Genomic DNA, 23,520 nt, shown 5'->3' on the forward strand with positions numbered 1-23,520 from the left:
AATCTGTTTATTCTTTATCCTGAGGGAAAAATCCTATAAGTGAAACAGATATCAGCACAGGATTTAAAAGAACTTCCTACAAACTGGGGAAAAAAGCAAAGTAATAAGTTTAATGAACAAAGCCCCAGGCAGTAGAGAAAGGCAGGCAGAGAGATAAACATGGATGCACAAACACAAATAAAAAGCAGAGGTGAAATCTTGGCAGGTGGATGTTCCTGAATTCAGCAGGGCCAGGGCTTCACCCACCATGGATAGGATTTGTACTGTATTTTTTAAAAATCTACCCCATGCTTTCTGTGTGTGTTTTTCAATGTTTTGTTTCAACCAGAAGCGAATGACAGGTATTTACTAAGCACAGGGAGGTATTTTTCATAGAAGAATCATAGAATCATTAGGGTTGGAAAAGACCTTTAAGACCACCAAGTCCAACCATCAACCCAACACCACCATGCCCACTGAACCATGTCCTGAAGTGCCACGTCTACACGTTTTTTTGAACATCTCCATTGATGGTGACTCCACCACCTCCCTGGGCAGCCTGGTCCAATGCCTGACCACTCTCTCCGTAAAGAAATTTTCCCTAATATCCAATCTAAACCTCCCCTGGGGCAACTTGAGGCCATTTCCTCTTGTCCTATCGCTGGTTACTTGGGAGAGGAGACCAACACCCACCTCACCACAGCCCCCTTTCAGGTAGTTGAAGAGAACGATAAGGTCTCCCCTCAGCCTCTTCTCCAGACTAAACAACCCCAGTTCCCTCAGCCGCTTCTCATAAGACTTGTGCTCCAGCCCCCTCACCAGCTTCGTTGCCTTTCTCTGGACATGCTCCAGCACCTCAGCATCCTTCTTGTAGTGAGAGGCCCAAGCATCTGTTTGATTCCCAGCTGGCAGGAGCTCTGCTGCTCCCGCGCAGCTGGCCTGAGCTGGTGCCACAGCCCGCTCATTGGTAGGTCATGCTTTGGGTCCTGGGCATCAAGAGAATTTCAAACAAGAGGCTGCATCATAGTTACTGAATGCCCTCAGCCAGGAAAAGGAGTAAAATAAGTATTTCAGGCTGTTCCCAAAAGAACTCCCTCCCGCTGTTCATCTGTTGATATTTAACGTTTATAATCTTTGCATCTAAAGAGGGTATGAGTTGCCAGGACAGCCTCTGACAGATTGAGCATTAAGACTGCTTGTACAGTTTTGAGCTATTGTAATACAGCCTTTATTAAATTTTCTACAGGCCCTCTGGTGCATTCAGCAAATGAGTGATTGTTATTTCTTTTTGTTATCTTTTTGTTATCCCCATTTGACATGGCCCTATGCCATATTCGGGGTGTGTTGTTCAGAGCATGCAATGAATAAAGAACTGTTCATTTCCAAATGGGTGTTTTTAAGCCGTGTTCTCCCTAGCATCAATGTACAAAGATTAAAGCCAAAATTGTCAACAGTAGCTATCCATTTTGGGTGTTTGTCTTGAGACTTCTAGGGACTGGTTTTTCAGAGTACTGTTTATAGTCTCTTCTGTGTGGAAAGCACAACCAGGAGGCACTTGTTAGCATTCATCACTGGTGAAGATCTGGCTTCTGTTCTCACATTAGATACTCAGAAAATGTATCATGTAAAAATAGTAATCACTTTGAAAAGCTTACTCTTAAGTGATAAGAGACCAGGCCTGTATAAAATGTTTGCAGCAGAAATAGGAAAAGAATCCTGTTTTGCGAAGGAGCCTTCAGCTCTGTCCCTTTTCTGCTTGTAACCCACTCCTCTCACTACCATGTACACCTCTTTCACAGTCCACATCACCAACACTGTGTGCATTTTATATCCCTCATCTCTAGGATATGGTAAATCTGGAAGAGGTATGGGGAAGAGCAACAGAGATGATGCATGGTGCTGGAACCCCCAGCTCGAGCAGTTTGGGTTGCATTACCCCCTGCAGTAACGTTGCTTTTTCTTGGTATCTCTTACAACACGGGTGAAATCACGTAGCCTTTATTTAAGCACATTTCTATGAAGTATTTCTGCTAAGGAAACCATATTTGGGTTGCCGTAGCCACATGTTTATGTATTGGTAAATTCAGATGCTTCTGCAAGCCACCTACAGGAGGAGATGGCTTTGGGAGAGGCTGAAAGATGCTCTGACTTCCTCTTGTCTTTGCACCACCCTTTTTGGAATCCACTTCTTGTACTGCTCCAAGTCTTTCCATACCTTCAAGTACTTTGGGCATCATTGGCATTTGCTTGCATCCTCTTTAAGAAGCAAGAGAAGAGGTCCCACACTCGGCTTGCTTTCAGCTGCTGGTGGTAGATCTTTCTGATCGTGTTCTCCCTTTTTCATCCACACACAAGTGAAGGGGATGATGGGGCGCATGGAGACAGAAGAGTGGCCAGCTGGCTTTAATAACAACAGTGGGCTATGGAATGAGTGAGGCAGGACAGCATGTCTGTGTAGAAGAAGGAGTAAAATGCATGAATATAAAGGCTAAAAGTGCAGAAATGAGTTCCTGGAGATTGTAGATCTGAGCGCTGGCTTATGTTTCATGCAGTGGGACTCCTAGGCCTGTTGCTCACACTGAAGTCAGTGGATATGTCTCCATTGCCAACAAAAGCCATCTCTAGGTCACCCCTCAAGCCATGGGGCCCACAGACTGTGCGTCAGCTTGTCCCTTGCATTACTTCAAGGAGACCTGCCCAGAAGTCTTGTGGCTGTGTGGGGCACGGACCCTTGCTCCTCTTTCAGCCTTGGACAGCAACAGACCATGGAAATTCTGGTACTAAAAAAAGTCAGGATTTGGTACCATTAGTTCTTACTCCACACATAGGTCTCTGTATTGCTGTGCCTAGCTAATTAAAATGACGCTGAGATATGGTGAGAGAGACAGATAAACCTCTGATAATTTACAAGTTGCTAGGAATAACTCAGCACTAAAGACTTACACATGTAATCACAGTTCATTGAAATATATGAAAATCCTTTCAGCTAAAGAAAAAAACTTCTCCTATGACATGGTGCAACTTTCCAAGTGGGAGATGGGACACAGTAAGGTAGAAAGAGACAGCACTGGCTGGCAACACGGGAGCAATCAAGGACACAGTTTTTTTCCTTCTTTAAAATGGTGTGTGCTTGGCTCCAGACGGCACCCTGAGTGAATGAAAGATGAAAGAGCTGTGATTCCTGATCTATAGCTCACTTCGTTTCAGTAAAGGGGATTTAAAATGTAGACATTAGTCTGGCGAAGTATGATGGAGAAGTAGATGAGTTGCTGTAGCTGTGTTATGGATGCAAGTAGAGTTGTAATCAGTAATTTGTCTCCAAAACCTGAGGAAGAAATGGTGTAACTGTTGGAACAGTAATGTTTTGCCAACAGTGCAAAGTTGAGAATACCAAATGAACTTAGTCAAGTCACAACTGTAATGGGCTCTTCCTTAATAGTATAAAGCAAAGACACAGAGCACGTCACCATCTCTGGAGAGCAGTGGCCTGTTCTTGGCCTATGATCGTTGTTTTTAAGCAAGTGGCTGTGTTCAGACATAGAACATCATACAGAGTCATGAAAATGGGCTTTAATCCTTCAGGGGTGTCTTCTTTTTGCAGGTAGCTTTTGTACAGCAGAGTGCAAGCGAGCACAGGGATGGATATCCTGGTTCCAGGGAGCTCCTTTCAGCAGTTCTAACCCACAGCCATCTCCACCAAGAGACCGGCCTGAAGAAGCACAAGAGAAAGGCATTTCCGGCAGTGTAGGAGGGCTGAGAAGCAACCAGGACAGCCTAAAATTACTCACTTTCCTTTCCTGACCATGGCAGGAAGGAAACTCACAGTTTAGGATTTAAGCTCTTCACAAATATGGGTAAATTTATTTCCACTGTCATCTTGCAGTGGCAGGGTGGCATTATGCCCATTTTACACAGCCAGACCTGAGGCACAATAAGATTAGGGTTATATGGCCCATTTAATCTGGGTGCCCATTTTGCAATGCCTTTGGCTCAGTTACAGAGCTTAGTCAAATCTATATATAACATGTTATGTATGGTCTCACTGGCTACTGTGTGCTTAGTTCTGCTGCAAATTGCAGCAAAAATGCCTAGGTTGGCACCCAAATAGCAAGTGAAACGCTCTCTGTGATCATCTCTGCAAAGCCTGGCTTGAGTGGGGACCTTTTTCGTCTGCACAGGAGCTTGAGGTACAGACAAAGTTACAATTCAGTTGTGCATGTGCACAAGACCAGCTTTTTTCCCCTGTAGTCTTTTTCTCTCATTCACTAGACAGCTAAATGTCATTTGCAACAAATTACAGAGCTTTCTTCATTAGCCAACCTTGACTTATCTCTGGAATTGCCCTGTCACATGCATTAAATGAGTCTGGTCTTTTAAGACATTATATAGTTAACTGAAGATTATATATGCAAAAGAGAGCAAGATAAGGCTGCATATGTGTTATTTTAATTTTAGTACTGTTCAATGCTTGGAGACAGCAAAGCTGTAGAAGTAAGGATGAAATACTTTCCTAAGGCCTCTAAGATTTGTTGAGTAAGCCATGTTCAAAAATCCAGCTTCACATTTCTTGGTTTTTCATGTTTCCTTGTGTGATCTTTGCTTTTCTGAATCTGTTTTTTCTTACCTGTCCTGAAGTCATATCCTTACTGCCTTTACTCCATTTGTCATCTGTGGGTGCTCTCTTCCCATACGTACTCAAATGTAAGGGGGCTCTTGATAACTTTTCCAAATCTTGAAAGAGAAGAAAATTACTTTGCTCACTGCTTTCAGTTCATCATATCTTGCTCTGCAGTTCTGTGCAGTCAGGCGAAGTTCGGACATCTGCAGAGCAGGCAATGAGAGAGGATATGGGTTAACGTGGGAATTTACTTGTGCTGGGGGCTGAACAGGCGCGAGCGGGTCAGTCTGCATTCACTGTGCTGTGCAAGGCGTGATACAACTTGGCTAAAGAAAGAAAATGTCACAGAGACTGTCCCTGGACACGGCTTTGCCTTGCACTGGCTTTAAATATGAAAGATGAATTTGCAACACAGACAGCTGCATGTTTAGCAAAACCTAGTAAATATATGCAGCATAGAACATAAACTGCAGCACAGGAAGTTCCACTTCAACATGAGGAAAAACTTCTTTACTGGGTGACGGAGCACTGGAACGGGCTGCCCAGAGAGCTTGTGGAGACTCCTTCTCTGGACACCTCCAAAACCCGAGTGGACACATTCCTGTGCAGCCTGCCCTAGGCAGGGGGGTTGGACCAGATGATCTTCAGAGATCTCTTCCAACCCCTACCGTTCTGTGATTCTGTGATATTAACCGAGATCTTCTGAAGAAGTTTGATTAAGTTGATAATACCAACCCCAACTCTGTCCTTTTCTATAGAGCAGATACATATCACAAACTGTAAACATATATCATTGTCCGTCGTTATCAAAAGATGCAGAATATGAGCAATAGTCTAAACAAATCACAAGTGAGCAGACATGGTGCACTCTTAGTTGTAACAGGCCGGTGGCATCAGGCATGAGTCCGGTCCAGTGTATTGGATGATCAAGTGCTCCAAAATGCTTCATTTTCTAAAAACATGATGACCATTGCAAACAAAAGGAACAACCATGTATTTTAAACATGAAAGAATATAACTAAGCAGGTTGATTAGATAGTGCAAAGACCAGATAAAAGGTTATGTGGATAAGAAATAGGTAATGACTAGAAAGAGAGATATTTAAAGATTAACTCATTTGTGCACATGACATTGACATCACATTACATTTTCATCTCTTACCTTCCATTCATATCTACATCAATTTATGCCTTTGAAGCAATTGTGCCTTTTCTTACTCTCTCATCTGTCAGAGATTTGCACTTGAAGTCTGAGTGCCTGGTTTGGACAGTTGTAGAGTAGCTACTGCAAGATTTTTCAGAGCTTGTTTATGCTTTATTTTTTGGCTTCACATTTTCTGTCCAGATAGCTGTTGACAGCTCTCTTTCCTAGGAATTTGCATCATTTTTCAGAAGGGGAAAAGAAGGTATTTTTTTGTTCTTGTGCTTAATATGTAAAATGGGCTAATTTATAAGCTTTATGATAAATCATACTCAAAGGAACAAGATCATGTGTTTTGAGCTTTGTGAGTTTGGTCTTGGCAGCTTTGCAATATGCTAAGATATTCCTTTAGTGGTCAGGAGGTCACTCTTCTACACCAGGCCTTTAGTGGAAAATTATTGAGTAAGCCAAATAGAAATTTCATATTGCATCTCACAGGTTTTAATCATTGAAGATATTTGGCACAAAACAGTCGCTAGTGTGCCGTAGACAGAACTAATAAGACCTCAGAGATGAGTGGTACATAAGAACCTTGCTGCATGGTGGCTGGAGGTGCTCCATTATATTTACCTACCTATCTGAAGTGCGTTACATCTGTGTTTTTTATTAGTGTAATAAATACATTAATATGTCACCTTATTCTATATTGAAAAATCAAAAAGGCCATATAGAAAGACAATACAGAAAAATTTTGTAATACCTTCAGATTTTTGTTACAAATGGCACTAATAGTCTGTAGCTAATTATATGAACTTGATTTTCCCCGTCAAGCACAGCTTCTACATGATACATTTAAGCTGTGTAATTAGTGGTTTAGATAATAAATTGGTTTTCTATCAGTCTGTTTTGTTTGTTACTGCTAATGAAATTATTGTAACATGGGGCTTAGCAAGTGTAGAAACTCTGTTATTTTACCTTGTGTTTTAAAAGCTATTCCCTATTTGTGTTGCATACCAGATGTCACGCTAATTATTATCTGCAGACAGAAATGCCAACTCTGCTCTAAATGTAAAGCTTTTATAAAAGCATTATGCATTAAATGGTGCAAACTACTGCAAGCTCCAGTATATTAATACTTCGAAATCTCCTCTTGTTGTCTTAGGAACTCCTTGTAACTATGATTATGAAACTGAAAACTCTGAAATTTTCAGAGTTAATCAGATCTGGAGATCAAATGCTATCTTCATTCCTAATTAGCCCAGCTCATTGAAATTGGTTTTTATTATGGAGGTGTGGCTTTTTCACTTTCATTTGCTCTCTGAGATACCTGTATGCAAATCTGTATAAAAAAAAAAATTATTTTAAATCTTCAAACTTAGAGCAGGTTTTTTTTCTGCTATAAATAAGCAAAATTTGGCCCACACTCTTTAGTTTAAGTAGGAACACCTTCAGTACATGGAGATTTATATGTGTATTTTCATCCCTTTAAAAGCCAAACTTTTTCAAACTCTCAGCCTCTGTTAGCACTTGTAACTGATATTTTTGATCAGTAAGAGACTTGGGGCTCTTCTCACTTCAGTTGAGGAAGAGAAGGAAGAATGGGCCATGGGCAGTTTTGTGGAGTATGACTGTTATTTCACAGTTAGCTCATCTATGCATTTCTGCTGCTAATATTGGGGTTTTTTACTGCAGGGGGACTTTGGATGAAAGGCAAAATGAGAGGAAGTAGGCTCTCTGGCATGGTCTAGGGAATACCTGCTGAACTGTTTTAATAAGAACAGTTTTCATAGAACATAGGAGAGTAAGATCATACAATCATAGAATAGTTGGGATTGGAAGGCACCTTTAAGATCATCTAGTCAAACCTCCCTTGCAATGAGCAGGGACATCTTCAACAAGATCAGGTTGCTCAGAGCCTCGTCCAAGCTGACCTGGAATGTCTCCAGGGATGGGGCATCTACCACCTCTCGGGGCAACCTGTGACAGTTGCCCAGTTTCACCACCCTCAGGGTGAAAAATTTCTTCCTTAGATCTAGTCTAAATCTACCCTCTTTTAGTTTAAAACCATTACCCCTTGTCCTGTCGCAACAGGCCCTGCTAAAAAGTGTGTCCCCATCTTTCTTGTAAGCCCCTTGAAGTACTAGAAGGCTGCAATAAGGTCTCCCTGGAGCCTTCTCTTCTCCAGGCTGAACAACACCAACTCTCTCAGCCTGTCCTCACAGGAGAGATGTTCCATCCCTCTGGTCATTTTTGTAGCCTCCTCTGGACCCATTCCAACAGGTCCCTGTCTTTCCTGTGCTGAGGGCTCCAGAGCTGGATGCAGGACTCCAGGTTGGGTCTCTCCAGAGTGCAGTAGAGGGGCAGAATCCCCTCCCTTGATGTGCTGGTCACACTTCTTTGGATGCAGCCCAGAATAGGGTTGGCCTTCTGGGCTGTGAGCGCACATAGCCAGCTCTTGTTCAGCTTTTCATCCACCAGTGCCCCCAAGTCCTTCTCAGCAGGGCTGCGCTCGACCCCTTCATCCCCCAGCCTGTGTTGATAGCAGCTGACCCAGTTGCAAGATCCTGCACTTGGCCTTGTTGAACCTCATGAGGTTCACACAGGCCCATTCCTTGACCTTGCCCAGGTCCCTCTGGACGGCATCACAACCCTCAGGTGTGTCAACTACACCACTCAGCTTGGTGTCATCTGCAAATTTGCTGAGGGTTCCCTCGATCCCACTGTCTGCATCCTTGATGAAGATATTAAAGAGTGCTGGTCTGAATACAGAACCCTGAGGGACACAACTCATCACCGAATACAGCGATACAGTGATCTGACTTTAGCAACCTAATTCTAATCATTTTTTCCTTTTCAATTTCTCCTAAATCAATATTGAGTTATTATAGCAATAAATTACAGTGCTTTGAAGAGCAATACATTTCAGTGCCGTGATTCGTCATATGCCGAGGCAAGTGTACTTAAAGAGAAAAACTGAAACTGCTAACGTTTAGCAGAAGCCTTTAATCTTAATTCATTGAAGCAAAATTTGTATTCCACTTGCACAGAGAAGACTTCAGGAATGAGAAGGTCATTCCTGTGTAGGTGTTTTTAAGTAACCAGAGTAATAGGCTTCACTGGTAGCATAGTTAATTATCTAGGAATGCAATGGAAGCAGCAGCCCGTTTGCCCAATGGTGAATGTATGGGGGGGGTGGGAAAGACATACCTGTGTAGGTGGTTTTGTCGAGCTCAAAACCAGGCTGGGACACATAGTCTCAGAAGATTCATACCATGCTTTTTTCATTTTGACACTCAGTAAGGTCCCAAGTCAAACTATTATTTAGTCAAAAGGTTTATTTTGGGGATTTTGGTGAGGAAGAATACAAAAATAGCAGCGTGCTTGGATTATGCCTTTTCAGATGTTGTTTTTATGTGACTGGTCAAACCGCCAGGTTTATGTAGGATATGTTTTAATAACAATGGTTGCCATAAAGCTAGGCCATCTATTTGCGATAAAAGTAAGAAACATGCAAAGTGTTATTCAGAGTCCAAACTGAACTCTTATCAGAGCACAGAGGTATCTATGTAACTGAATTAATTTTCATTTTGTCCAGACTTGTGTCTTACTGATTTTAACTGAGATTCATAGCAGAATTACAAGTTTCAAAATGCTATAACAATATAATATCAGTAATTTACAGAGGTTGTGGATTATTAAAAGTGGAGGAACCAGAGGACCTGTTCTCATGAGATATCCAGTGCAGATATTTTATTTCAATCTGTGGCTAGTGGCAGGGTTCACAAGCATTTGTGTCCTTACCCAAACCAGGCTGGTAATGATTTGCTGATGACTGCCATAGGGTGATGTCACCGCTCGCCAGTTCTAGTTACAGTATAATAACATGTATTGGCAAAAAAAAAGTATGAAACAGGGCCAGTATTGCAAGGGTCTAACATGGAACTGCACATTGCTGGATAACACTCAAACACGTCCAGCTGTCATCAACCCTGACTGCCCAGCAAGATGGACAGGCACCAGCTCTACTCATAGCTAGATGGCCGAGCTGTGGGTTTTCTTCTGGAAGGGGAGTTTTTTTTCAAGATGGGTATGAAATAATTTCATTGGTATCAAAATCAAGATGATGTCACAGCAGACTGTCCACTGGAAACTGAAGTCAGAGTACTGCTGAGTGCGGATGAGTTAGCTCTAACAGGATAGTTTAAGCTCATCCTGACCCTTTACTCCTCCTTTCTTCCTTCACTCATTTTTCTCCTAACAGAGAAACACGTCACTTGTTAAAATTACATTAGACCCTCAGAAATGTCTCATCATATTATGGGCACTAGCAGAATTAACTATCATGAACAGAGGAGGTTTTTTTAAGCCAAAACACATTTTTATATCTGAGTTATAAACCTTTGAAGTGAAGCCGTTGTCTTAAAAAGCTTGTGGTCTAGTAGTAGCACTGGTATCCACCTCTATAACAAGGACCAGAGGTACAAGTAAAAATACTTGTTATTTTAAGTGATGTCAAACTTCTGTAGTACCGGTTTGAAAAGCAAGCGAGACATTATTAGACATTGTCTTAAAGTTTGTCAGTTGAAAAACTGAAACACCATGAATGCAAAGGTTCCTGATCTAGAAAAAAGAAGTGTGTAAAATTAAAATCAAATGTATCATGTACAGAGACGTTCTCTGAAAGAGTTTGAATGCCTATGTGTGTACATATATACATGTATGAACGTATATTGTCTTTGCATAGATACTCACACATACTCAAGATACTATAGTACTTCAGATTTCCTTCCTTTTTAATCTATAAAACTAATTGCAAATTATTTCTTTTTGTTCTTCTCACAGCTGAATTTTTATTCCTCTTGTGGGGTGTTTATCTCTGCTATGCAGTGCGGACAGTCCCATCAGCATTTCATGAGCCACGTTATATGGCTGTTGCAGTTCACAATGAGCTCATTATCTCTGCTATATTCCATACAATTAGGCAAGTGATCTGTAGATCTAGTAATTAACTATTTATCTTTCAGGTTTCATATGGTGCAACTTAAAATGGGTGAATGGGATAGGATGCATAATGGGAAGTCTCATAAATATTTAATTCTGCAAATTAAGTGTTTACTAAACTTAAAACTGTTCCCATAGCATTCAAGAAAATGTACAATCAACTTCTTAATTGTATAATTAGGGTTTTTTTCAGTATACCTAGCAGATATGTTCTTGGATCAAAATTCAGTATATGTAATAACTTAGATGTAGCAAAACTACTGTCTGTCTTCAGTCATCTACATACTGCTCACTGGTTTGTATCCCTAGAAAAACAGCAGGTAAGAATGTTGGTTTATATGAGCTTTTTCTGTTGTGTAACAGATTGACAAGGTGCATGGTGCAAGGTGCAATGCTAGGTCTGAATGTACGTTAAGGTAATTGTACTGGTTTGTGCATGAAGCATAATGTTTTATATGCTGGCATTAAAAATTGTTATGCATATGATGCTGTAACTGTAATATAAAGCATGTTTCTTATAAAGTTTATAATGAGCTCTACATTTCATATTTGTAAATTATTAGAGTAGTAACAAATCAGGGTCTTTGCCAGAGCTCCATGAAAATTACCGTATATGCCTTTCCTACAGAGTACGCTGTAAAAATGAATTGGTCCTAGAAAATTCAAAATAGCAAGATAACATGAATTTCATCTCATCCTGTAAGAGATTCTTATGACTTTCTTATGACATTCTCACGCCTTCTTTTGCCTCCTGCCAGACCTTCTCTAATAAGATTTTTTTGGTTTTTTACATCATTCTATTGACAGTCTTCAAATGCTCTTCTCTATTCTTTGGTCTGTCTTGGAACTCACATTTCTCTCTGCTTTCTTAGTGTTTGCTTCCATGAGGCATAATTGTTTCTGAGTAAAACATCAGCAAAGCAAATCTTTGATCTCTATTCCTTCTAGGTGCTCTTTTCCCTTATTTTTGTTAGAAGTTCAGTGCACTTCTCAGGCTTGCAACTTTTTGTTTCCCTCAGCTTCTCCTAACCCCATATCTCAACATCCACATACTCTCAAAATCATCTTCTTTACTCCCTAACAAATAACTGCAAAAATAATGCATAAAATCTATATTTAATGGCATCATTTTTCTTTTAATTCCTGATAGAGATAAAATTCAGTTACAATTGATTATTTAATTGATTAAAACCAATAGGACAGCTTCTCAGTCAAAATTTTCCCCCGTTAATGAATGTTCCTAAACCATTTTTTGGGCTATGTTAGAAAATACAGTTCAGTGCATTAGGAGAGCTATTATGTGGGCTTTTAATAATAGAACAGGATGAAAGTAATCTTGAATTAAAGAGAGGGGGAAAATGTGGTATTTTAATACATCCCTTATAAAGGAGACACAGAAGTTTTAGGTCTTTCAATTTATCCTATTGAGGATCTTGTTCCTTCAGCCCCAGGTCTGCTGATTTTGTTCTTCTTTCTTTTTAAAAGAAAACATACATTTTGCATTGATTCTTTGCCCTCTGTCCAATATGTGCTGGTTTGTTGAAGAAATATCATATTCTGTTTATGCATAGGAATTGTATACACAAGTCCTATCCAGTCTCTTTGAAGTTCACATTTTCATACTTTTTTTTTTGCTTCTGTCTTCCCCACCAAGTTCTGGATGTAACGGAGAGTGCGGAAATGTAAGACTCAGATTTATATGACATATCTGAGTTGTCATAAAGCCGAAAGCACTGGAGTCTTGAAGAACACCTACTATTACAAGGCAGCCATCCAGCCTGAAAACTCCCAAAGCTCATATTAGATTGATGTGAGCACTAAATCAAACCTTGAACTGTTTGCATTTTGTTTTCCTTAGAAAGTAACATTCCCATTTCAGAAACAGGATTCTTGATTATCTTCAGATCAGCATAGCATTAAATTCCTGCATTCCTCTTGTATTACTGAGGAATAAAAAAATCATATGGAGAAAATCTCATTCAATTAGAAACCCCTGCTAGGTCTGAATGGCTACTACAAATGCTATTTTGCTCTCAGGAATGTGGTGTGGATACCTTAATCAGTCAAGGTTTCATGCATAAAACAAGCAAAAAGCCTTCACAGAATTTGAGGAGTGGAGCTATTAAGGGTTAGCGAGATCTGGTGGGCATCAGGACCTGGAAGCTTTCTCCTGTCTCTGTCTGATGGATGTGGCTGCTGCTGTTTCTGTTTGAAGGCCCAACGAGACTGAGCACATCCACCACAGGCACGGACACACCACAACGCATGGCTGGCCACATGGACCAGCGCAGGTCCAACACATATAGCCTGGTCCTGTTCCTCCTCTGCAGCTGATCCTGTCCACTAATGAAATGTGCACCCTGTGTAGGTTCACAAGCACGCTACATTCACAGGTCCTTCAAATACAAGCACGGTTCTTAAGACAATCTAATATCGACTTTTGAGTTTGGGCTCCCCTACCCAGTCACAGGCTGAGACCTTGGGTCTTTACAGATGCGGGTCTCCCACATGCTGGCAAGGCCAGCCTGAAGTTTGCTCATGAATTGCACATACACACATGCACAGTGTAGAGAGTGAGATCACACAGACATTAAGTGAAGGATTTAATGAAAAGATAGAAGATATTGCAGTGATTGGGTACAGAGCTCATTCGGTGGCAACTTGCTTACATGTCATGAACCCCTTTTATCCCCCCTTCTTTCCATGTTTGTTCTTCCCCCTCCATTTTAGCCTCTCTCTGTCTCTGTCCTTGTCTTTTCCCAAATAAACAACCTCATTACTTTTTTGCTGTTGGTCACAGTTTTGCTACATCTGTACTCAAATTTGGTGTTTCTGATACCATTAGCTAGGTAATCACAGCCTTATAGTCTGTTACTCATATGGTTACATTGGTACCGCTGACCTTGCAAGTTCTACTCCCCCAAAGGCCCTCAATGCTCCCTTCACAAACCTATGAGGTTTGGCCATCTCCCCTTCAGCCACCTGTGAAATCTCGCCATCCCTCACAACACTGTTTGCAGTCTTTGTTCACTTTTCGCTCTGTTATTTGTTATATCCAGCAGTTTGTCATGTCATTTTCAGAAGTTCTCATGTTGTGTTCAGTTAGCTAAACCTCAGACCTGAGCCTCCTCATATCCCTGCACACCTCAACAGCAGCATCTCTCTAAGAAATAATTATAATATTTTCTTGTGTTCATGAAACATTTCATTTATAAAGTATTAAACAAGAAATCATGACTGTATTATTATGGCATATAAGCCAGTGTTTCATGCCAGAATATTTCTGTTAACAAAAGCTTCTGCAAAATGTGGACTTGGATACGTTGCAAATGTCATTTCTATCATCTGAATGATTTTTTTAAACCTGCAAATTACAAGCCAGTGGTACATCCACTCATCCATTGCACCGCTTACCATTTCTGTCCTTGGGAGCTCACTAAAGCAGATAAGCCAAGCATGCTCCAGCTAACTTTAACTACGGCGCTTGTTCTACCACCATTTTAGAAAGCTCAGCAAGGAATGGCTTCGTTTGGGAGGTTCGGTTCAGCCACCCATTTCCTAGCGTTCCCAAGGCTCTTGGGGCCTGCGGTACTGAGCTGGGCAGTCCTGCAATCAAGACCATTTCTCTGCTCCCTGCTAAAATGCATTTCAGTTCCGTTCTCTCTTTCATGGCTTATCAGCCGCACTCTGTAGCTGTGATCTATGGGCATCCTGTGTTTATGAAGTGCACTGCAATTTATCATAGTACATGTGCCTACATAACCTAAAATCATCCGTTCAGACCCTCAATGTTTGTAAACTACCATAACTCAGTTCAGGTCAATGAAGCTGTGACAATATAAACCATTCAAAAAACCAGCTAAATAGAGTGAGAATGATGGAATAAGCAATGTCCTTTAAGGTCTGTTGTTTCTTTTTATAGTTTGTTTTAGTTTGTTTTGTTGGTTGGGTTTTTTTCTGAGTTGTTTTGAAATTGTGGTATATAAAAGTAAAGCATGATGTAACTTTTAGTCTGTATGAAAGCAGTACAGAACAAAACCAGTTGTGTTTAGCCTTTCAATGAAAAGAATCCTAAGGAATATTAAAAACGTTAAATCTAATGCACTCGAGTAAAGGCAATGAATTGCAACCCTGAATTCTATTTTCAGATTCATTCTTGCTTCAAGACTTCAGTCTGACTGGATGCTGATGCTGTTCTTTGCACACACACACTTGACTGTGACAGTCACTGTTGGGCTACTTCTGATCCCTAAGGTACTTGAGTCTCCTGTCTCTTTTCTTTTGCCGAGACCGAGGAAGATAAATGTTGTCATGCAGAAGTAGTGCTATATAAAATTAGCGAGCAACTGATAGAAAAGGAAGATGTAAAATTTGGCTGTGTTACCTAAAAAGCTGTTTTTTGGGGTTTTTTTAAACTCCTATACATTTTCAAGGATTCTTTCTTTCAGCTTTCAAAATTCCAGGGGTTTAAAGTACTTAGAATTTTGATGTGATTAATACAGGAAGGAAAGAATCCTGCCTAACAATGCTTATTTCAGGTGTTTGGGTGACCATGCTGCTGCCAGAGTAAGCTAAGATCAGACAAAGAGTTTAGGTGAGGGGATAGAAAGACTAGGATAGACTGCTAAATAAAACTGGAATGAGGAGCTTGGACTAGCCGTGAGTTAGAGAGGTTGGGATTTAAACCGGGCAGTTGTTACAGGCTGAAAAAGGAGAACCCTTTGTGAGTCAGAACCTGGGACGGACAGATGCTGGGTACCAGGACAGACATGGTCCATGATACGGAGCCAGGAACAGTGCTGGGTAAGCAGATAAGTGTGTGTGGGACACGAGAAGGTGGAGGACGAGAGGAGGCAGGGAAGAGAAGAGGCAGAGCACGGAGCACTGCGGCATGCCTCCCATCAGGCTCTGGGAGCGAAGCGACAATATCTCAGTCTCGCCGGGGGCAGGAGAACCGCCGGCAGCTCCACCTGTCCCTGGCAGCAGTCCACAGGGTTTGAATGGAGCTTTCTTCTTAGACAGTACCCCAGCAGAGCCAAGGATTTTATAATGGCTTTTGAAATGACCAATAATATTAATCAAGAAGTCAAGAGTCAGAGAACAGTAAAGGTGAAAGCTACTTATGAAGGAAGGACACTGAGCAGTTCAAGCTGATACAACTTTCAGGTTAATGAAGGTGCTATTCCTGTCTCTGCCTGTGTGTCAGAACAGGCTATGCTGATAACTGTCAAGTGTACATACATTAAACAGTCATAATAAGAGGACACGTTGATGCAGCCTTAATACTGAATAACCTTGCTTTATTTTAAATTAATTTTCTGGTCTTTAGCAGTGATCTTACTATTTTCTATTTTATATTCATATACTTTATTGCATATCTTCAAAGATGTCCGTCTAGACTAACCTAGAAAATTTGTTAATCTTTCTGAAGCTGACTCATGACTACTGATCAACATTTCTATTTTTAGCTTATTATCTGTGTAAGACTGCACAGGCTTTTCTTCCAGCACAACAAAGAATTCAGGGTATTAAGAGAAGATTTGCAAGGTTTAGTTCCATTCATAAAGTTCTAAAGCCAGATGACTGTGTGGACATTAGTAACTACAGATGAGTGAATCAATATGAATAAATAAATAGCCAACAACTTCTCTCCAACTCTTGATCTGAGCATTTGCTAAAACTTAGGAGAGAGATAAACTTGTCTGCTTTTTTATGTGTTTCCTTCTTTTTTTTCCCTCTTTTTTTTTGCCACCTCATCTCTTCCTTTTCAGGGTTAGGATCTAAAATGGGAGAATTGCTTTCTGCAGGGTTATTCAACAGTATGGAATATAAAATACAGTCTTATAGTTTTGACAGCCCAATTGGAAATACTGGCTGAAAGTCTATTTCCATACTTAATTTAAATGCAATTTAAAGAGGTTCAAATAAGCACCAAAATAAGTGGGTTTTTTCTCCTTATGCAAATATCTAAGATTTATTAAGTTAAGCCATCATTAATAAGAGTTCCTTCCATACAATACTGATATTCTATAGGACACCACTTATGCCAATGATGCTTGTAGCTAGTATTTTGCGTTCAGAAAATCACATTAAATCCATAGAAGGATCATTGTGCCATAAAACTGTTGATATAAACTCTTACAATGATGTTGAAGTAAACTTTTGCACTGATGGCAACATCTTTCTTATGAATACTTATTGCAGTTTTCACATTCAAGCAATAACCCAAGAGATGATATAGCTACAGAAGCTTATGAAGATGAGCTTGATATGGGTCGATCTGGATCCTATTTGAACAGCAGTATCAATTCAGCATGGAGTGAACATAGTTTGGATCCTGAAGATATTCGGGTATATATAACTCATTTAAATAGCATTTAATTTCAAGAACAACGTTTTTTTTAATGAGTAAACTCTATATTGCATCCATTTGACCTTTTTTTCAGATATCAGCTGAAACAGGCCAACTTAGGTCTCTCAATGATTGTGGTATCAGGCCATGTAAAATCTCATGGAAAATATTCACTAGTGAGAAGAGAAGCTGCATTACTAGTTGTAGTAAAAGTCATACTGGAGACTAAAGAGGAGGACCCATCCACAGCAAGAACTGTTTAACAGTTTACATAGGCTCTTTGAATTATCTCCTGCAAACAGGATTTGATGTCAGTGTGGTTAGTCATTTGTATGTAACTTATACATAACTATACATAACTATATAACATAAAATTTTAAAAACACATGATTAACAAAAAAACCAACCCTTTATTCCTATCATACATGATAAAGGGGCTTATGTTCCCAGAATAAAGAACAGATACAGAATTCACCAGGAAAGCATACACCACAGCACTGTGAAATCTGGAACATACAGCATGAATGTATATGAATTGTGCATGCTGTATGATGCATAGCTGTGGAAGGTACCATGTTTGTGCAGGAGGGTTGAACTTATTTTTAAAGTGGGAAAAAATGAGATTCAAGTTGGTGGAGAAATAACATATTCAAGAATTAGAAAAGACAGTGGAATAGGTTTAATGCCATTTTTAGAGCAATGTGTAATGCATTCATCAGGGTGCTTGTTTGACTGGACTCGCTCTGTACATACTACTTTTGCCATTCACTTTGCTTTGCAGGATGAGTTGAAGAAACTCTATGCCCAGCTTGAAATCTATAAAAGGAAAAAGATGATTGCTAATAACCCACATCTGCAGAAAAAAAGGTGCTCTAAAAAGGGCTTGGGGCGCTCGATAATGCGACGTATTACAGAAATCCCTGAGACGGTCACCAGGCAGTGCTCCAAGGATGAGAAGGACCTGATGGAGTACAGTGCTGTGAAGAACACGGCCACCCTAAGAAAAAACCCACAGGATTCCACGAGTTCTGCAAAGCCAAAAGAAGAGACCTTGAAAAACAGAGTCTTTTCATTAAAAAAGTCCCACAGCACTTATGATCATGTTAGGGATCAAACAGAAGAACCAAACAGCTTAACTACAGAAAGCGCAGAAGTTATAGCTGCTGAGAATTCGCTTCTGGATTCCTTGAATGGTAACAAATTAACCAAAAATGCTCCAGAAAAAGTTGAAGCTGTCTCCACTGAATCAGTCCCTTTGGTGTGCAAATCAGTAAGTGCACATAACTTAAGTGCCGATAAGAAGCCTCTGCATCCAAGAACATCTGTGTTACAGAAATCCCTCAGTGTTATTGCCAGTGCCAAGGAAAAGACTCTGGGACTGACGGGTAAAACACAAAGTCTAGAAGAAAGTACTAAAACTCATAAATCTCAGCTGAAGGGTAAGGAGGCCAGTAAAAAGCACTCAGCCTCCGATAAAGGGGAGCATAAGGATTCCCACCAGAAGAACTCTACCCACTCTGAGGAAACAAAGAAAACCCATAAATCTGGAATTATGAAACAGCAAAGGGTTAGTCAAACACCTGCAAATCCAGATACAGGCACAGGTAAGTCTCTGTACAAGGACAATTTTGACATAGGAGAAGTTTGTCCTTGGGAGATATATGACCAAACTCCTGGTTCTGTGCCTTCTGACTCTAAAGTTCAAAAACATGTGTCTATTGCTTCCTCAGAGCCAGAGAAGAACCACTCTTCCCAGCCAAAGGGGAAGTCTCATCATAAGCCGAAGACACCTGAAGGGTATGAACAGTCAAATCAAAGGAGCTCAGAGAAGGTGGAGGCAGCCACTCTGGAGACACAAGAGCAGCAGGTCTTTGAAAATGAGAAAAAACAGTCGAATTCCAAGTCTCAGGTCTCCCCTGGGCTGAAGTGTGAGAATGTTAATAGATATGCACCTAGTACCTGTGCTGGGGAGCAGGAGGAGCTACCCCAGAAAGCAGCAGCAAAGGAAAACCTCAATAAATTGGCAGAACAGAAAAAAAATGCCTCTTCTGAGGGAAATGTGCTTTCATCTGACTCCCATAAGCCAAGTAGTTACTTACAGCAACCTTTAGCATCTCGAGCTGAAGTCTGCCCTTGGGAATATGATACACCAGATTTACCAAATGCAGAAAGAAGTGTAGCTTTATCTAACACCTCTGCTATAAGTGCAAATAAAACAGCAACACCTCGAAAATAAGAGGCTTTTGGACTGAGGAGAGTAGCAACATTGAGAAGAAAGACAACGGGAAAGACAGAGGGACTTAGGTCAAAAGGGATCTGAAAATGCCTAAGGAGCATCACTTAAATCAAGGGAATCAGCACTACAAATAAATAGGAGTTAAGCAAAGTAAATTATCGTTAATGTTGTTATTATTTATTTGTTGAGTGCCAACAATGTGATAAGCAGTGCCCAGAATATGGTCCCTGCTCCAAGGATTTTACTGTGTCAATGAAAGAAACCTGCCTTTGTGAAATAAATTCTCCTTTAAAAGAAAAAATATATGGTGGTAACAAACGCACAGTGTAGATCTTAACCAAATTATGTCTGAATGACGTGACTGGCTTTAATTTGCCCATGGAACTTTAAAGATCCAGCAGAAGTAGGGCACAGAAAATGTCCTGATGGCAAAAAGGGGTATCAATGAGCAGCTTATTAAAATGACGACTTTTCACGTTATGTATTTAATCTAGATAGCACTGCTAACTCAATGCATCCCAAAAATACATTTTATATAATGATTGCTCTCATTTTCTTATTACTATGTGTTTAAGTACATTGTTGTGTCTCATATTAAAGCATTCCAGATTGTATAATTTTTGCAAATAACTTTGATATTATGTGACACAACAACACATTTATGCAATCTGCAGATACTTTCTTCTAATTGCAAGTTAAAAAAGCTGCTGTAGACTTTTTTGTTTATATATAGAATTGCAGTAATCTTTCACTGGCTATGGAAGCCGTAATTCATATTGGGAAATTCATTTGGGCTTTGGAGATTTTTTTTTCCTTTCCTGTCATTTATATAGTGATTTTTTTTGTTTAATCTCCGTTATTTAAATTTATAGTTTGATACTGTGTTATTCAGGGGTTTTATACGCAGTAAGTTACTTGTTACGCACTTCCCTGTTAATGCTCATAGACTTTATTGATAGTGGAGACTCAGTCGTCTTAGCTGCATATTCTGGTAAGTCTTAGGACAACTTATCTGTTGTTTGTTACTAATTGGAAAATATCATCTAACAAACCAGAATTCTTACTTTAAACATCGATGGTGATGATCTTGTTCAGCGTTTCATACTGAGCATATCCTGCTAAATAAAGACAAGCAAGAATGACAATGAATATACCCCAGAAATTATCACCTGTTTTACTAAAACCAGATAACTCTGGGATATATATTAGCTAGCTCATATAGAATAACAGTGTATTGTTTATCCCCGTTGGCAAACCTCCAAAAATTGGCCTTTGGAGTGAGGAGAGACATCCAAAATACTACTCTAACCTCATATATGCAATTGTAAGAGATAATGGGAATGGCAATGATGGCATCTCTCTCCCACTCTCCAAAATGCTTTTGGGGTTTTTTTAATAACTTTATTTATACATACATTTACAGTAAAACTTAGTGTTTAATACACTGCTAATTTTCAGTAATAGCTACAGTCCTCATCGTGCATATGAGCTTAATTCACCGATGGCCCATTCACAGCTATGAGTCTTAGTGATGGTTCACCATCAGGGCCCGAGGACGTATTGTAAACGTTTTGAGGAGTATCACTAATAATAAAAACCCCTCGGCCATCTAAATGCAGTACCAGTAAAATGCTGTTCACTAGAATTGGCTATACATATGGTACTCCAAAACAAAACCAGCTCAGTCCTAAAGAACTTGTGCAATTTGAGAGAAGTGATGGGATTCAGTGGAAGAACATGAAATGACGTTGATTGAATAGAAGGCATTGTTCAATATATATATAATATATGTAAAAAATAGATATTTATATATGTTTAATATATATAAAATGTCATATCTAATACACATATGCACATACACGTATGTAGTATAAACTGATTTTTGTGGCATCATAGAAAAAGTGGCTTAAGATAAAATGCAATGGGACATAGACAAACTGGGCATGAGGAGGACTTTTTTGTCCGTTAAAAAGGACAGGAGTCTATGGGCATGTCTACACTGACAGATCAAGATAGATCTGATCTTCCTTACCACCTCTGCTAAGCCCAAACCTGGAACATGCTGACAGCTGAGCCAGCTGGGGACGAGTCGGCTCAGGTCTCGGTGCTGTCTAAACACATTGGCCTCGTTCATAGATTCTGCTCATTAGCTCCAAATTAAAGTGGCTGAACTGCCCCAACCAACTGGTTAGCCTGGATGGTGCTCAGTTCCACCATGGGGACATGCTGACTTAGGTCTCTGCTACCCCAGGCTTCTTTGACTCTCCCACCCCTCTTTTGTAGGGTGTAGTTATGGCCTAGGAGATATGGTCTTTGCCTTCAACACACGTCTTTCTGGCTGGGATCCTTGCAACCCAGAATCCATGTTCACCTGTGAAAGGGAGTCAGGCATCTGGGTATGGGTGCTTTGGACATCTGTGCACCCACTTTGTGCACACAGTGCCAGTGACGTCCCACATGCAGCCCAAATTCTGCTCTCTGCGTAGTGTGGAAAAGAGCTGAGGTTAGACCCGATGTGCCCAGGTTCTCCCTTCTCAGTCCCAGAACTAACGAAGTTCATCAGTAACTTTTCCATCATCTTCAGTGGGCTTCGATCAGCTCTTCAGAGAGACAGTAACCGTGAATTTCCCTGCATGGGAAGAAGTCCATCCTGGGAACACAGTTTTGTGGGAGTCCTCCAGGAGCACACTGACCCTGTGTGCAGAGAGAAGCACAACTTCAAACCTGCTGAGTATGGTGACCACCTCACACCTCTCCTACTCCTGAAGGGAGGTTCTGCAGCCCATCTCAGTGCTGGTTTGTGTGAAGGGGGTGGGGGGACAGCTTATGGCAGGTGGCCCCGACTCGCTAATGGGAGTCGGCGCTTTGTCAGAGCCAGATGCTGAGGTGGACATCCATGGAGGAGTCGTGAAAGGAGATGTTTCTATGTACTTGCTGCCTCTTGGAGACAAATGGTCACAAGGAGCGGGCACCAGCCCTGGCGCCCTTGCTCGTCTTGCCCTCCCTCCTTTACCTTGTTGCCAAGCAAGGACACGCTGCCTCTGCCCTGCTCTGCGGCAGCTGTCTTGGGGTGCAACATGCACCAAAGGTGAGGGGATCTGCATCGGCAAAGCATCCACACAGGACCACTGCCCTTCATGCATGACTGTATTTGTGCCACCGCTACTTTAGCTACAGTTCCTTGCTTGTTTTCTTTTCCCTTTCTTTCTTTTTTAAAAGATAACTTCATTAGAAACACAGAAACAGAGCCCATTTCTTGGCTGGTGTAAAACAGCCCAGCTGCACGGCAAGCAAAAGAACGATGGCTGATTTACCAGGGAAGGCACTGGCTTGTGCATTCTTGTTTGGTTGTGTTTTCTTTCATCCTGACCCTTTCCCTCACTTCTTAACAAATGTCTGTTACGGTTCTTTAGGCTCGTTGTAGTCACATCTCCTAAGAGTGATGCAGTTGGAGAACTTTCCCTTAGAAAGCAAGAAAGGTTTCCCCAGTTTATTTAGCAGCTGATATTTGGGCTACAGATTCAATTGGGACTTTAAATTACTTTGCGGTTAAGAAAATGAGGGGCCAAACTTCACTCAACTGTTCTATTTCACTATGATGCTGCTAGAAACATTGCTTAATGAAGACATACTAAGTTAGACATAAATAATGTTCTGTATTTCATAGATTTTTCTCCACCAGCATATATTGGCTAGATTGCTTAGTTGTCTTTTTCTGGAGTTTCATTGTCATTCAGCCAGGAGAAATGCAACTCTAGAATTAAGATGTTTTCTAGCAGATCTGTTAAGAGAAAAGATAATAAACACTACGGTCACAAACATTTGCTAGGTTGTCCTTTTAAATGCATGTGCAAGCTGCATTTCTTCTTTATTTCTAAGCCATGGTTTATAAATAATTAGATTTATACCAATCTTATTAGACTTGTATAATTTATGCAAGATTATACGCTTTAAAATATAAATCAGTACACACCTATCATCAGCTTTGGTGGCATCGTAGCCCTGAAACTGGACAGTAATTTTATATTTGCTCTCCTTAGGCTTTTGCATGCATATGACAACAGGCAGGCCTGAGAAAACACTGCCTTTTGACTTTTAACATTTTAGCTACTCCAAGTGGTAGAGTATATAAAGCTGTAAGTCTCTTCACTTTATAACGTGGTTCTTATAACAATGTTATCTGGCAACCAACAG

At 40.5% G+C, this 23,520-nt stretch overlaps 1 protein-coding gene across 1 annotated transcript in view; it reads left to right on the plus strand.

Moving 5' to 3' along the window:
- GPR158 (G protein-coupled receptor 158) overlaps window positions 1-19,326 on the plus strand; it is a gene marked incomplete at its 3' end in the record, with an annotated part of 210,688 nt that extends 191,362 nt beyond the window's left edge. Inside the window, exons 8-11 of the mRNA XM_081996293.1 lie at window positions 10,580-10,718; window positions 14,887-14,992; window positions 16,943-17,089; window positions 17,872-19,326. Coding sequence (XP_081852419.1) covers window positions 10,580-10,718; window positions 14,887-14,992; window positions 16,943-17,089; window positions 17,872-19,326 — 1,847 coding nt within the window. The remainder of the gene's footprint in view (window positions 1-10,579; window positions 10,719-14,886; window positions 14,993-16,942; window positions 17,090-17,871) is intronic.
- Between the last annotated feature and the right edge of the window lie 4,194 nt (window positions 19,327-23,520).

The sequence above is a fragment of the Phaethon aethereus genome (assembly GCF_964289735.1).
Source record: "Phaethon aethereus genome assembly, chromosome: 2".
NCBI classification, from domain to species: domain Eukaryota; kingdom Metazoa; phylum Chordata; class Aves; order Phaethontiformes; family Phaethontidae; genus Phaethon; species Phaethon aethereus.